The 16,855-nt window shown below is 44.1% G+C and overlaps 1 protein-coding gene across 2 annotated transcripts in view; it reads left to right on the top strand.

Moving 5' to 3' along the window:
- The window catches only part of LOC308114105 (poliovirus receptor homolog), a gene marked incomplete at its 3' end in the record, with an annotated part of 88,727 nt that overhangs the window by 42,887 nt on the left and 28,985 nt on the right, over window positions 1-16,855 (top strand). The window contains exon 7 of one of the 2 annotated variants that reach the window (XM_080470756.1): window positions 2,493-3,079. The exons of the other annotated variant lie outside the window; for it this stretch is intronic. Coding sequence (XP_080326882.1) covers window positions 2,493-3,079 — 587 coding nt within the window. Of the gene's footprint in view, window positions 1-2,492; window positions 3,080-16,855 lie in introns of those variants that run through there. 2 annotated transcript variants of the gene reach the window in all.

Genomic DNA, 16,855 nt, shown 5'->3' with positions numbered 1-16,855 from the left:
AACGTAAATTGGGGAGATGACAAAGGAAATGGATTTAGAGGAGATGGAAAGAGTGTATGCAGGGGACAGGTGGTGAAGTGGTGGCAGGCAAAGAGGAGAAAAAGATGGAGTGGAGAAGTGGAGCAAGAAATGATAGGAGCACAGGTGTAGACAGCAGAGGACTACCATTTTTGTCTTTTGACAAGAATCAGTGTTACACGGGTAATTCTGTCAGCTCTCTGTATACTTAACAAGAGAGGTTGGCTTCTGTTGGATTTCAAATGGGAGTGACAATAAGAATTGGTCTGATTTGCTGCTTTCAAATTTAGGCAGGGATTTCAACAGCAGTGTCTACTGGTTAATCCTCTGCAGCAGCTGCTGAAAGTGCACCAAGTGGAAAGGAAAGCCAGAGCAGCAGAGAGGATGTTCAGCTTAGCTAAGGGTTCTTGATCACTTTTAACTGGGGACTCAAATTAAAAATTTATTTACTCTCCACAAATGTGTTTTTTCTTCGGTAGCTCATGCACTCAAACCTGCGGGGAGCTGCGGTGCTGTTGAGTGACGGATAATAAACCTACTTTATTCCATAACACAATGTTTCTACAACAATGAGCTTTGTCGAAAGAGTAACATGAAATTTGATTTATTATTTGAGTCATCCATGTCCTCACTACTAAAAGTAGGCTTACAGTTTAAAGCTTTGAAGAGAGCATGTTGTTCAAGTAACAGCTTGTGGAATAAAGTCTAAGCTGTTCCTCTGATGTGCTTATCCTCCCCGTTTAAGTTATTGCACTCGCTGTGTTGTCTTCATTGTTTTTTTTTTCCTTTCTAAGTTTCACATTTTGTGGGAGATTTTTTTATTCAAAGTGCTCCGCTGTGCAGTGAGTTTAAACAGCATTAAGTCCAGCAATGTTACTTTCTGCCTACTGAGTTACAGATGATGACCACAGGGGAAAAACAGTCACAGGTTCTGTTTGCCAGGAGTTGTCGGCGTCCCCAAAAGCACTTAGAGCCCTGAGCTCATGACCCTGAAAAGCTTGTACAAAGCAGCAACACTCTGCTTGTGTTTCTTGTGCCTTTATTCAGTATCTGAACTAGGCTGGGTGTGTAGGACACCAAAAGCTAAAAGCTGGCATTAAGTACTGGCGTCTTCGTCTGGTTCATACATATTTGATGTGATTTTTGATCATGGTTTTGTTGATTTAAATCATAGTTGGGCACATTTCTGTACCGCTCCAAACAAAATTGATACATTTTAAGGGATCATCTTGAAAAATGGGAAGAAAATGCAGTTTACCTTTTTTTTTTTTTTTTCTCAAAAAGGTTAGAAATGTTTTGTTGTTGGTCCTAAGCTTTAGGAATGTTATTGCCATCATCCATATAAGCATTCTCGACAGTGTTAACTAGCATTCTTCTTGCCTGTAGAAGTGCCTTTATGGCTTGAACTTTAGGCACTTGCTTTAAAATACAGCAGTAATATCACTGGAGAAAGATGTCATGGGAGCGGGAAGTGTGAGTTCTGAAAAAAGTGCGATATAACTGTCAAGTCATATGGGAACTCTTCACAACCCTGATTTAGACACCTCCATTCTCCCCTGGAGTTTTTAAATGCACACAGACACGCCAACAGTAAATTCTGTGTATTCAAAAGAAAAGCCCCAGTTTTACTTGAACCATTTCTTTGTCAGTTTGCTCTCTAACAATGCCTTTGTCTAATTTAAAATTAACCTTAATTGTTTCCTTTCATGTGTATGCATGAGCAGCAAGACCATTGTTCTTAACAATGTGAAAATGGATTCACATATAGCAGCGATGTGCATTCAAACAGTGCCTGTGGTTTGCAGAAAGTGGAGAAGGGTGCCAGTTTGTCCTCCTGCTCCTTGCTCATGGCTTCCAGGAAGACTTGTCACTTTGCTGTGCCACTTTGTCACTCACTCAATCTGCCACCTCCTCCTCCTCCTCCTCCTCCTCCTCTAATTCCCTCCCTCCATTCATCGTTATTCAACTCCTCTGCATGGCCTCCACCTGTTCTGCCCTGCACGCACATGCCATTCCCTGCTCCGGTCAGAAAGTGTGTGTGTGGTTTGCACGTTTTCATCCCCTTGCCTCACCTTGTGATTTGCGGCACAACTTGGACAGATCCTGGCAATTGGAGGGCAACAGAGGGAGAACCGGGGCATGGGAGACGTTGTTGTGACGCGTCTGTGGGAATGGGAATGGGAGCAGCTCTGAGGGAGAGGAGGAAATGTCACTAAGCCAGGAAGCTCAGCACACACAAACAGACACACACTTGACTGTACTGACACCTCAGCACTCCTCCTCACTTGACTGAATACAATTCAGACCAGCAGCGCTGACATCATCCAACCCCGACTTTATTTCTGTTTTCCCTTTCTCTCTCTTTCCCTGCTTTTTTATGCTCTTATCTATTTTCTGTCTCCCTCTCAATTGTGCTCCCCCCTTTTCTCAATCGTTTTCTTCCTTTTTCTCCCTGCCTCTCCTCCCTCCTACAGAGCCCCCACAGAACCCATCCAATGCTGGCAAGGTGGCGGGAGCTGTGATTGGCTCCCTGCTGGCCCTTCTCTTGGTCGCCGCTCTCATCGCAGTGCTTGTCACCCGTAGCCGCAGGCAACAGCAGGGTTACCGCGCCAATGGCGGCAGCGACATGAAGACGCGCATATTTGGAGGTGGAAAGAAGGCCAGCAAGAACGGCACGGGTGGAGGCGCGGGAAGCGGCGTCATCGGCGCAGGGAACAACAACGGCCCCATCTATGTTTACAACGAGAGCTCATCCCACCCAAGCCTCGGAGAGAAAAACAACCACCATCAGCCGCTCACTGTGGGGGGCCGGCCCGAAGTGGTCGCCACTACACCCACCGCTCAAGATATCCTGCTAAGCAATGAATTAGATGACGCAGAGAGGAGGAAGTTTGATGAGCTGGAGGAGGAGGAGAGGTATGACCACTTCGGTGGAGGAGGTCCAATCCTTCAGCTTCGCCCGCCACATGACCAGAGTGATATCATTGGGGATTATATGGATGATGACATGGAGTCCCAGAAGGATGGCTCTGTCATCTCACGGACTGCAGTTTACGTATAGACGCAGAGGAGGACGAAGCGGAGGCAGTGGAGGAGGACGAGGAGGAGGAGGAGGAGGAGGAGGAGGAGGAGGAGGAGAAAAATGAGGGGTCGATGGAAAATTCCTCCTGAGGATATTCTGGCTCTGGGGTGGTGTCCCTGTCTGTTAGAGAAAAGAGAATAATACAACAATACCACTTTTATTTTTTGAAATTGATTTTAAATCTAGCCTATTATTAATCACAGTGCAGCCCCAGATCGGACTGAATGAAAGGGCGGCTTTCTGGTGGGGTTTTGTTAAAGGAGTGCTCCCATTATCTGGTCCCTACGAACTGAAAATGAACAGAAAAGAACAACCTGCCTCCCACCGCTTCTGCACACACTCTCACTTTCACTGGGACCTTGACTCTTGACAGACAGACTAAAAGAGAAATTATATAGTGTGGGAGTAAAATAATGGAATCATGATCCAAGCTTGGCTATTGAGGAGGCCGCTCACTTGCATATTCACTCTTATCTTCTCTGAAACAGTAGAAGTGGAAGAGGTTGTCAAACAGTTGCCTGCAATTCTCTGCTGTCTTCTGGGAAACCTTTTGTTTTGCTAATGTGTAGTGCTGTGACATCTAGTGGGTAATATTGATGTGTCCAGAGGAAATGATTTACAGACATAACCGTCAGGTGATGTGGAGACTGGCAGATGATGTATTTGCTCATGTCCACTGGTGAGTTCTTCTTTCCACTCTGTCAACTTTACTCTCAAACTTTAAAAGAACGTCTCTGCAAACTGTGGGTAGACTTGAGGTGAGCAAAATTGAGAGAGCGAGAGGTCGTTATGTGCTGCACAAATACAAACACAGCCGAATTAAACAAAGAAAGTTTGCCGAGTGCTGGAACCAAGTTCTTAACAAGGTATTCACATGCAAACTTCTGAACAGTGCCTGGAGGTAAGACGCAGTAAACAAGAGATGGGGGAATGAGGTGCAGCCGATCTGACAGGGTCAAGGGATGGAGAGGGGGGTGCAGGAGGGAGAAAGACAGGAGAGCAGTACGTCTCTTCTTTTCTCTTCTTCCTCATCCTTGCCTCTTCAGAATGCTCGTGACAAGAGGAGCTTGATTGTTAATGAGCCGTGAAGTCGCTCGCTTAGCCGGGACCAACAGATTGCCACCACTTATCGTTTATGACGTGGCGACCCCCCCCCCCCCCCCCCCACCCCTCCCCACCCCAATCTCTATCTCTCTATTGCCCCTCTGTCTCAACCTCTCTTCCTCTATTCATCCCTCTCTCCAGTGTTTATGATTTATCCAGGCCAGCGTCGAGGTCAGGGCTACCAAGAGCAGGGGAGTATTTTACTGCTCCTGATGTGTCAAACGGCCCACTTACTCTCCTCCAGACTGGCCTGCTCTGACATGCCAGGACTGTCTAATCCACCTGGAGTGGCCATGCTCACTCCACTGCACCGACACCCGCCGCCTCCTCCCATGCTGTTGTAAATGGCCGAATGTAACAGAAGCCCCACTTTCAAAGTACGACGGCTTTAGATGAGACAGATCTTCAATGAGAACATCTAATATTTCTTCTTATTAGTGGATGTGGTTAAATGCAGTGAATTGATCGGGAGACATAAAAGGTACAGCGAAGCTATGGGAGTCATATTGACTAACAGGCAACATGCAGTGAAATGGCGGTTTTATGATGCAGGTTCAGAGATGATTGTCTCCTGACTGTTAATTTATCCTTTTAACGAGCCACCGGAGGCCCGCTCAGGCAAATATTGCTCCATGGCTACTGTATGCTGCTGTCTTGGAGGCTCTGTGTATACATTAGGATGCGTCACTGTCTCTGTGTAGCCACTGGGTGACTGTGATGGACAATCGCTGAGCGCAGCCCCAATGGAAGCTCCTCTAATCATGATTTTCCTGGCCTTCTAATCAGCTCCCCTTTGACCCACCGGGAATCCGGTGAGCACAGTCTGGATGACTGTACTGACCTCTCTTAAGGGCCACCTGAGATCTGGGTTGGCTTTCGCCGCAGGTCATGAGGTCAAGCAAAGCGTGATCCAGTGTCAAGGGCAGAGATGACTGTGCTTGCCTGTTTCTTTTCTCGGCTGTTTTTAACCTTGAACCACAGACGTGAGAGAAACACTTGCATACAGTTAGAGTATCTGTGGAGGGCAAAACGGCTTCTGTGATGGCTGTTAACCTTCAGAGAGGCGAAGAGAGAACAGGAGAGAGACGCAGGAGGTAGACCACACAAAAAAAAAAATAGACGGTGTTTAGCATTTGAGCACCGCCTGGCATATTGTAAGCCAGTGTGTTCAATAGGATTATCGTCTAATGGCCTTAGCTTATACATAAATGCAACTCCTGTCAACCTGGGGTACAGTAAATTTACTGAACACAGCTGATTTGTCACAACCACTCAATATAAAAAATGTATTACTTATTTTTGCACTTGTGTGTGTGCTTCACTGCAAGGCAGAGAAAATGGAGCATAGTACTGGGGTGAAAAAAAAAACTGATAAGGGACTAAACTGTTGTATGTACATTTTGGTGCGGTATCTGTGTACTATATATGTAAGCATCTTTATTTTTCTTGTGAAAATGTGGATATTTATGAAAATGTAAATATCAGATTGATGGAGCCAGTGTTGTGGAAGTACAGAGAAAGGCATTCTGGGTTGGCTAAAGTTTAATGTCTTTGAGGGCTTTCAGAATGTAATTTTTAACCTTATGAGTACCTTGGTACTTTAGGTGTTATGACATACTAAACAAGCCGAGCTTAATTTACCGAAAGCCGAAGAATCAGTTTGACGTGGGAGAAATTATATAGGCTTAATTTTTAACTTTAATGTTTTATTTTTTAGCTTGCTCACATATTCATCTGATAAGCACATATTTCATTGTGGACTATTGGTATCTCCTTCTCCCTCGCAGACACCCCGCACACTGCGACAATACACTCACTATTTATAATTTATCAGCAAGACCATAACCACACAAATCTGCTCTGCATCTGCGTATATGTGTGTGTGTGCAGGGTTTCCGACATCGCTGTGCCCAGTGGGGCTGTAACCTCAGCAGTCACCCCTTGGTCACCAAGCTATAATGTCAAAGCTGAAGATGTTGGTGTGCATTTTGAAAGCACGCTTGCCTGCACGTACTGTATATATACAGTACATGCGCGTGCAGAAAGCAGAGATACATTCGCCCACACACAAACACCCTTCAGTCACTCTCTCATTATGCTCCCTCCCACAGCCAAACTGTGCAGAAGACGCCTCACACCTGACAACTCTGCCGTCTCCTGACATAAGCCCACACAAATGTGCTGGCATAGCTGCACACAAAAGTACACACGCACATACACAGCCACACACACAAAAAAAGAATTGCTTCTTCTCTCTCCTCTTCTTGCTCAGTGGCTCTGTCAGGGCTTCTACTGTGTCCTGTTAGTGTGGAAAGAGCATGAAGTGTACCCCCTGCTCCACTGCTTTCAATCCCCCCCCCCCTGCAAATAGTGCAGGCATTTTCCCAAGTCAGTGACCATGTATAAGAGAGACAACCACATTTTCAGGGACTCACACCCTTCACCTGGTGTCAGCACAGCGGGCCCTGTAGGAAACCGTTTGTCCATTCCGCTTTTGTTCTCTGTGGGGGAAAATGTAGCTTTCCTACAAACGCCACCGTGCTGACCTCCTCCCCCTCCGCAGATGTCTTGAACGCTTTTAGAGGAGTCACAACTTCCTACTCTTCTCCAAAATCTTGTTTTGACTTCTCCTAATTCAGCCACCTCTGCTGCCACAACCGCCTCCACAGACACACACACGTGCGCAGCACTGCCACACGCCTCAGCACCCAAGTCCAGCTTGTCAGACAAAATGCTTTCACAGAAACCTGCCATCTCGGCTTTGGGTCCAGCACAAGGTTAAATATTCTGTATTTTTCTTTTTCGGAGAGCCGCGGACTGTTTATTTCTTTGGCTTCAGACATCCGATGAGTAATCAAAGCCTTAACATCTCCCATCTCACTCGCATAAAGAAAAAAAGAGAGAAACCCTCCCCTGTGTACATAGTATAAATATATAAATATGTAGCAGAGAAAAAGAATTACTAATTTATGGTGTCACGTTTGTGTATTACTCAGTGACAGCAAGCATGAAGGATTTATTTTCTGCTATTACAGTTTCTCCTCTTTTCTGTTATTTTGCAGTGCTTTATAATTTATGTTTTCTGAGTGCTTTATTCTCGACTGCTGCGCTGTGATTGCTGCCAAAACTGGCAAAATGTGCTTCTTCTATAGAAATGAACTATATACACACATGACAAAGCCGTTTTATTCCAAAATGTGCTTTTTATTATTGACTGCTCTGTGTAAAAGTTTTTTTTTTTTTTTTTTCTTTAATCTATTTTTTTGATTTTCTTTTTTTTGTTGTTTTTGGTAAAAGAAAAAAATTGAATCAGAATTGTTGTCACCATTTTGTCATGTCTTTCTATATTTTTTCGTATTTGGTTGCTATTAAAGATTTCTTGATTTTTGAAATGTTCTGGTGTTGCCGTGTGTTTCTCCCTTTCCTTCCCTCTGTCGCTTTAACACTTGAGGAGAGCTGGATGACTGAGGAGCCAGATTGTATAGAAGCGCCGGTCATTGATTCTCACTGATTAGATTTATAGATTAATTGATCAGGATATGAAGTGGCCTCTCTGTCTCTTGTCACCAACGCTTCCAACTCGAAACACGCTTTCTGTGTGCGTGTGCGCGCCCCCCCCCCACTCTCATTTCCTGGTCTGGCTGTTTGTCTCGTTTGGGTTTTGATAAATCCGTGTGTGTGTGTGTGTGTCAACAGAGGTGTGATAACAGCTTTATGGGAAACTGAGCACAAGAATAGGAGAAGCCATTTTGTCTTGTACTCGAGCTCCACCTCATCATTGTCTCTCTGTGTTGCATACGTGTGCTGGTTGGCTGAAGTAAACATGCTACCTTGGTAACAGGTATATAAGAGATGCTGTAGTTTTACAGGAACATTTTTCTTTTTGGTCTTCACCCGAGTGTGTGGATAACGAAAAGTGATAATACAAAAGTTTTTGGGTTTTTCATGCAAATATGCATGAATATTATTACATCCTGCATGACCCCAACATCTTTCCTATTAAAAAACAACAACAACAAAACTGTACAAACGGAGAGAGAAGAGCAATGAGGAATGTGGTGCCGAAGCCTCAGTGGTTTTCCTGGAGGGAGGCAGTTTGTGTTTTCAGTTGGGGAATGTGCAGGCCAAGCTGAAACTCTGTGAATGGAGTGCCTCTCAAAGGCTGCATTGTTTGAACTCTGACTAAACCAAACTGGTTTGGTCAAATTTTAACAGACGGGCAAGTGGATGGTTGTCTGCGTGTATGAGTGGGTTTCCAAACTTACTGGCTTGTGAGTGCTCATGCATGCATGTACACCTGCCTTATTCGTTTTACATACAAAAAAGCCCTCTGTGCCCTCCTTCCAAACGACACAATAAAGTTCTGCTCTTAACATCTCCATGATGGTGACAGTTGGTTTATGGCGGTTATAGCAGCATGTCCTCCATGTTCGCCCGGCGCTTTGATGCTGTCGTGTATCTGTGTGTCATCCTGGCTCCTTGTCACAGTTAATTTTTGTTGCAGGCTTCTTCTGTCAATGCACAGCTATTTACTGTGGGTCCAGCCCACCATCTGGCCCCTCTAATTGCTTTGGATTCGAGGCTGGCGAGATGGAGTAGTTACACACAGAGGCACACAGACACACTCTGCCTCCTTTGGTTTTTGTATCTGAATGTAAAAGAGTCGAGCGCAGCAGCATGCCTTTTAAACTGCAGTGAGTAATAAAAGCCAGTGTGACACTGGCGGTTTTTTTTGTCAGCCTTTGTCAAAGGGACAAGGTACGCACATCGTGTGAAAGCGATGACCCCATAACGCAGGAACCTGGCCTATTTGGGCTTCGGGCAAATAACCTGGATCTGAAGCCAAAGCGACAGCAGCTCCGCCAGTGTGCTACCACTGTGTTCGACATTAGCTTACAGTGATGAGACATGGTGTGGTTCCCTCGGGCGATTGGGTTAGCTGGTAGTGGCCCTGTTCATATCAAGTTGTGTGCATGCATGTGGGCGCGCATTAGGCAGAGAGTGAGCATGGCAGTGTGTTCTTCGGTCATACAGCGTGCTAAAGAAGTCTGTCCATGTGGTTAGGCACCCGCTGAGTGCTTCGCAGGGTTCAGACGGATCAGATTTCCTCTGGATGTTTGTGTGTAGAACTGTTTATGAACTCAAATATTATCAGACTGTGTGTGTGTGTGTGTGTGTGTGTGTGCGTGGGCACGTGTGTGTGTGTGTGTGTGTGTGTGTGTGTGTGTGTGTGTGTGTGTGTGTGTGTGTGTGTGTGTGTGTGTGTGTGTGTGTGTGTGTGTGTGTGTGTGTGTGTGTGTGTGTGTGTGTGTGTGTGTGTGTGTGTGTGTGTGTGTGTGTGTGTGTGTGTGTGTGTGTGTGTAATGTTTGACACATGCCTGTTTGTGCATGGCTTTATATTTAACTTCCAGCTCTGGCAGCTACCGCCACAGTGTTGATTAAACATCTGATCGCCTCGGTGTGTTGTGGATTAGCACACAGACCTACTTTGGTCTCTCTCTGCTGATAACAGCGAACACAACGTTTCCGCATTTAACCTCTCACCCTCTGGATCCAGACCTGACTAATAAATCCCAGAGTGAGTGATGAATGGCCAGGCCTGTTGCATGGATGTCTGAGTGATGGATGTGGTGACCCGGCTCTTCACAAAGATTAAAGCAAGTGTCTGCCTATGACCTCAATTATGGAAGTAGGTCCCTGCATATTTTTATTAGCATTGATGGAATCACTTTCCTCGTGGCCTGTTTAGGCTCATAAAATACCCAGCTGTGTTACAGTTGCTGGAGTATTTGTTGCGAACCCCGTGTCTTTGACCAGCTAATTATTTTAAACGATGTTTCTTAATATTCAGGCTGTGTATTCCAGCACACAGTTGTGACTTACGGCCCGCAGCCCTCATAGTTCATAGAAGGAAGTTAATTAATTGTTGTGTCCAAACAGAGGAATGTCTTTCCCTGGCCAAGTCGTCTGAACTCGGTCCAAACCAGCTTTTTATTTGCTGAAGATTAAACCGAAGGCGGGAAGCCCCTGAGAACAGTGAGAAATGCGGATGGCACCAGTAAAGACCCAGTCGTACAAAACAAGCTTCTGGTGAAGAATGTGTGGAGGGATTAGTTTACTTTCTGTGAATGTGATAACACTTTTAAATCAATATTCGTATTAATTTCCTTATGCTCTTATATGAAACAGTGAGTCGAATACGCCTGTTGTAAAGTTGCGATGGTGCACAGTGTCGCCGAGGGAACCTGTTTGTCTTTCAAGCCATTTATCAAGTCAAACATGCAGCGGTATGAGAAGAAGTTGCTTCTTAGTCTTATTTGACAGGGTGGTTTATGTTCAGATTTTGGCACTAATGCCTGATTTGTAATTGTGTTCGCTTCTCTTTTGACCTTTTGAGGAAGCAAGTGAATTGATGAAATAATCAGTCCAATGAAGAATAGTGGCTGGTATTCAGCTGCTGTGGGTGGTACACATGCGTCACAGTGAAACGATCCTTGTTTGATTCCTGGCCAGAGCGTCGGACATTCGTATTTATCACTTCTTTTTTTTTCTAGGTGCTCTGGCTTTGTCTGACAATCTACAGACATGTGTGTATCTTTAGGTGGTCACCCTAAATTACCAACAATTAAGAAATTGTATGATTGTTTGTGTGTTTAACTTGTGATGATTTGTCATTTTGTAATGGATGAATGGACTGACCATGAAAATATTGCATCTAAGTTTTTTTGGGTTTTTTTTTGTCATAACTCAAACTTTGCCAACTTAAAAAGTATTGGGAAGGGTTCATCTCTTCTAGTCCAAGTCTCTGTTCAAACTGTGTCGCCTGTTGAGCTTTTTGAGTTTTCACATTAGAAAAGAGTCTGTATTTTCAGCTTGATTTAACTGCAACACATTGTCACTGTTCGATATAGCTTTTGCATAGTACTGTATGTTTCAACTCTGATTTATTTTTTTTCAAGGGTTGCACAATGTGAGGGGAGCTAACAGGACTCTTATTCATTCACGAAGATAGTTCTTAAAGAAATGACATGTACAATGGAGATTCCTGTACTAGGCTGTATAGTTGCACGTTGGAATTATTGCATTTCCTTTCACACTTTGCCCAGTACTGTATATACTTACCTGTCTGTTGTCCTAATTCTTGACAACACCCACGCTTTGCTTTCACTGCTGATATTTTCAGGCTTTAGACTCACTTTTTCCTGATTGAATAGGACTCTAAATCATTGTTTTATAAAGCGATCTCTTGAATGGATTTCTTAATTTCACACCGTCTGAGTCCATTGTGGCAATTCAGGACCTGTTGGTAATTTAAAAGTTGGTGCATTAGAGACTGATCTATTTGACCGTGGGGGTTTTGCAAATGCTAAATTGACTTTGGATCCTCTTTTTTTTATGGCACAGGTTTTATTGCCAGTGGTTGTTTATTTTTTTTTTTTTTTCGGAGGACTGGGATTATGATGTTTGTTCTAATCCTCTGTCTCCTCTCAGTTTTGCTACTGTTTTGCATCAGGCAACAACCACTCATCCACTGTTTACTCCAGAAACATGCATTACCATAATACCTAAGATGGTAATGAAATGCAGTTCAAAAAAAGCATTTTCTTTTCTCTCTAATATCAATTTGTGCAAAAATATCCTAAGCTGTCACCTCTCTGAAGTAATGTTTATTTTATTTTTATTTTTTTTACAAGCCAGCAAACATGCATCAAAAATACCTGGCAAATGTATTTTTCATAAAAGAAAATTGTTATTGTGCCGAGTAAGGTGAGAGCAGAGCACAGAGGAAGTTGCATTTGTAAATAATCACAGGAAATTGGAAATCGTATCATTCCTGTTCCTCAAGCTGCAAACGATAACATCCGATCTTGTGGCTTCTGGTTATTCAGTTTTGTCGAGATGTGTGTCTTACTGCACGCACACACACACGAGCACAAAGACGGGCAGACAAGCACACAGACTGGGGGGGGGAAGTAAATGCTCCTGTTTCCCCCCTGGAGGCCCATGGGCGTTCACTCTTCCTGTCCCGTGCTGACAGGGCTGAAGGTATCTGGGTGGTTGCAGTGCATTGTAGGGCGGATGAGTGTCCCTCGGGGTAGAACATGCACGGCCGACTGCTGGGAGGGCAGGGAAGGGCAGGGAGGGGATTGGAGTGAGAGAGAGATAGTACAGAGGGAGGGCAAAGAGTCTGTGGTGGTGCAAGGAGACCAGAGAGGGTGGGGGCTGGAGGGGTTAGGTCTGGGGTCTTGTTTCTTGGCAAAAGCTACAGAGGGATTTGTCCAATATATAAATTCAACATTGAGTAACACAAGATTGCGCAAAAGCAGGAAGAGAGGCGAGGAGGAGTTGGAGAGGACGGAGGGAGCAAAAGGGTAAAAAGCAGAACAGAGAAAAGGAGGAGAACTCTGATTAAAGATGGAGTGGGGATGGCTGAGTGAAGGGAGGAGGGCGATGCGGCCTGAGTTGTTGCAGCTGTGCTGATTTTAGCTTCTCACAGATCAGATTGTGCATGCTTGTGCGTGTACACGCCTGAAAATGTGAGGGAGAGAAAGGGAGAGGCGAGGAAGCTTTGACGTCCTCAGAGCGTCGCTGACCCCGACACACCTGCACAAACACCCACTACCACCAGATGAAAGCTGCGGCGTGTGTGCATCTGTGCATGTGCAGTGAAATAAGCCCCAGAAGGTCTTCATGCTGTGACTTACCTGGAACAAATCGTGTTCTAGAGGGAAAAAAAAAAGACAAAGAACATTATGTGAATGCAGTATGACCACCAGGGAGTGTAGCTTTGAGCTAAATGTGCACGTGTGTGTGTGTGTATTTGCGTGGCTGCGTGGGTATGAATAAAAGAGATTTATATCAGGGAAAGAATGGTTTGTTGCTGCTCCTAAGAATAGATTCTGTGACGGAAATGATTTTGATGCTGTATGCAAGCGTGTGTGTGTGTGTGTGTGTGTGTTTCATTTTTTGTGTATTTGCCCCCGAGTGCTTTGCAGATCAAATGCACTTGCTGTTTAATTCACCGTCTCAACAGGCAGCTCCTACAAAGTACATGCACGCACTGGCACATGCACGTCTGCATACACTCAGACATAAACATACAGGATGGGAGATGAATATTGTGATAAAAATGAAACGGGTCTTCAAATATTTGGTCTTAAGGAAGGGAGATAGTCTTCTTGAGACTTTCAAATCCATAGTAAATGGTGGATGATCGCGTGCGTGTTCATTTGTGGATGTAACTGCTGTGCAGATGTTTGCCTGCCTGACAGTGCGGTGTGCATGCAAATTTAGTTTTTTTTTTTTCTTTCTTTCTGTGTGGGAGTTCGTCATAAATATTTTCTCAGTGCTGATGAACAAGTAATATTCATGATGCTGTATATGTTTTTCCTATTAATACTGAATTACAATTTAATGATGGCATAACCTATTGCTCCATCATAATTAAGTATATTGAACGATTACCACCGGCAATGAAATGACTACAGTCAGTGTTTCCATGTTAATACCTCAGGCTGGTTTTGCAGGGGATGATGGGAACATATCCCCACCCTGGTCAATCTATTACCTTCTACTGCTAATTCCCATTTAGCATGCTTGGAATCAAATGCTGCCACCACCACAGTACTTAAAGCTCCTTCACCAGCCAACCGGTCAAAATACATCTAACCAATGTATCTTACACTCCGAGTGATGCAGAGCTGCCACCTCTACTTTATTCAAAGTCACACTGCACGCAGGTTACCTCGCACCAAGTAGAGACGTTTGTTCAAATGTCTAAATTCACTTTGTGATCCAATGTGCAATGAAAGACCATTGTTGACAGGTTGTAAGTTTATTTTACTTTCAAAGTTTAACTGATAGTAAGTCTCAGTACCTGTAGTCTCTGTCAGGTTGGTCCAAGCAGAGAGAGAGTAAAGTCTTTGATGCCACTCTGTTGGTTGGATAAAAGAAAAATGGTAACATTAATATGATTTGATTTAACTCACACTTATACAACTTCAGTCCGACTTTTTTTTGTTTCATAATTAACTAATTAGTTTTTTTGAATACAGGAACTCAACAATTCAAACTAAATTATCTAGTGTGAGGCATGAAACAAATGGTGTGAGTGCGACTTTGGAGTTAACCTCATGAGTTTCATTCTCGGTGTGTACGAGGTGACAACTTTCCTTTATTAAGAGTTTAAAAGACATATATTCGATTTGTTTAGATCGATGGTTATGAAGCTTGAATCATTCGATTTGCACCAAATACATTTGACAAAAAACCATAGGGAGCAGTATATCCCTCCTTGCCTTTTATTTTGTCTGCATTTCATTGCATTCATTATTCTTTTGAATAAAATTTCTTTTTTTTGCCCTTTTAAAATACTTACTTTTAATTTCCTCTTGTCCCTTGCCCCAGCCCTCCACATCATCAAACATAGAGGGGCTTCCGCTCTTATACACCTATACACTGTGTGGTAGCAGTTCTGAATAAACTATGCAGTCCTTTTATAGTCATTGTATTTATGTGGATTTCTACTCTGGCAGAACAATCATTAGCATATAAGAAGTTTACAGGTCACACTCACCTTAACTGCAATACTGCCCACTCTCCATGTTGTGTATGTATATTTTTATTTTTACAGTATGTTTTTGCTTTGTAAGTCGGCTGCTACATGCAGTTTGTTAATGTGGACTGGACCGGCCTGAGAGTCTCCATCAGCAGTTCAGAGTGATGTTATCTGCACTGGCCACTTCCCCTGTAGGGTTCAAGTCTTCTCAGCTTTCTTTGTTTGACATTGAATAATAGCCATAGTGAGGACAGGATTCTCAGAACTTCGCAAAATTTTGTGTGTGGGGGTGAGAATGTGTGCGCGTGTGCTCTTGTGCATGTGTCAGCTCCTCTTTTCTAACCATGGACTGCTTCCTCATTCATCTGCCTGTCATCTAATCTCTACATCTCTTTTCCAGTAATCACTTCTCCTGCTCCTGTCCTTTTCTCTGCCACTTCCATCTCCTTATCGTCTGTTGTAGACTAAATGTTAAACCATTGTGCGTATGTTAAAGGGCCATGCATGTGTGAGTGTGTTGGTGGCGGTGTGTCTTTAACCAATACAGGGGGTGTAAATTCCTCTCTAATTGTTCCATTTCCCTTTTTCCTGTTTTTAAACACATCTCCAGTCACTGGCTATTGAACCAAGGGGCACCATTTCAAAGGAAAATGGATCATTGATTTAACCTGTTAATTATTGCTCCAAGAAACAGAAAATGCCTGCGTAACATCTCGCTGCTCCAATACCGTTGGAGACACGCGGCTGTCAGACGCTGCCCTTTTCCATCGTCTCCGTGTGATGATTATGTTTGTGTGCACTACTCCCAGGACCACTGTGGTGGTCTGTGACCACGGTACAACACCTGCTGGGGGTCTCCTGTATGTCTTTGGCCCCGTGTTAACCCGTCCTCCCCTTGAGGGTCCTCTGTGATTTTGACCGCATTGCCTGTCACTCAACCCCACGGCAGAAGCATCATGAGTAACAGCTCTGAGTCACTGCTGAAGTACACTCCAGTGGTGAATGTTGGAGAGGGAGGTAGAGAAAAAGTGTGTGTGTGAGTTTAGAAAATAGCTCAGCATTGCAATGAGAAGCACATCCGTGCCGCTACATCCCTTGTCCGTTTAACTGTCGGCTTTGGGCAATGATGGAATAAAATAGTCTTGAGTGAACAAAAGGTCTTATCTTGGAGGAGGAAATTAAATGTTATTCAGATTTGCCTTTTGGCATCGCAGTCTGCTCCGACGTGAAATGTTTACAAACACGGTCGATTATCACTCTCGCAAACCTGGATGCGATCTCTGCCACCTTGACAGTAATAACGGGTTCATTGCAGATTGATTTGACCAACCTGCAGCGAAAGAAAACATCCGTGCAGAATTGTGCTCCGTTCGCCGCGTGTAATGGCTCGAACTCCTTGAGAAAGCAACGGGGTATGAATGACAAAAAATACACAGCACAGAGCACTCACAGGGCACTTGAATGCAGCGCACACACTTTTGATTAATTTATGTTCTAGTACATTTCAGTTTTCTTAAGTTGTTTCCTCCAAACGACTGTCGGCCCCACTGGACTCGGATGAACAAAACTCTTCTAAACAAGCGTGCGCTGTGGTTCAGTCCTGTGGTCTGTTTCTCATCTCGTGTTACTGCTTTGGTTTACATGCTCTCTCCTGGAGTCTGTGTGTCATCATGCAGCTTCCAGTTCCCAGTTATTTATCTATGTATTACACACACTGTCCAGGTGCCGCTCACAGGTCATTTATCCTCTATAGGTCCCCGCCATCCTGATATATGGAGCTGTGCATTTCTATATCACAACACTCTTGCCTGCAGAGCAAACACAATTGCACACTCCACTGTTGGGCACCCGGTTTGTCATGTTGTGTGTTTGGCTGTGTTAAAGGGCAAGTGTGTGCGCGTGTGTGTGTGTTAACTTTAGTTTTTCCTGGTCATTTATCCTATTTTAAGGCCTTTTACCCTGCTGTCCTCCTCTTAATACCACTTTTACTCTAGTGCTTTAGGGTTTTCTGTCTACCAATTGCTATTCATTAGTGTGGATAGGTGGGAGAGGTAGAAAGAGGGACGTGGCAGAGTGTGCTTAAATGTGCTTTT

The sequence above is a fragment of the Lipophrys pholis genome, assembly GCF_963383615.2.
Source record: "Lipophrys pholis genome assembly, chromosome: 9".
In the NCBI taxonomy this organism is placed as follows: Eukaryota; Metazoa; Chordata; class Actinopteri; order Blenniiformes; family Blenniidae; genus Lipophrys; species Lipophrys pholis.
The sequence above is the reverse complement of the archived record's forward strand: the minus strand, read 5'-3'. Positions and strand labels throughout refer to the sequence as shown.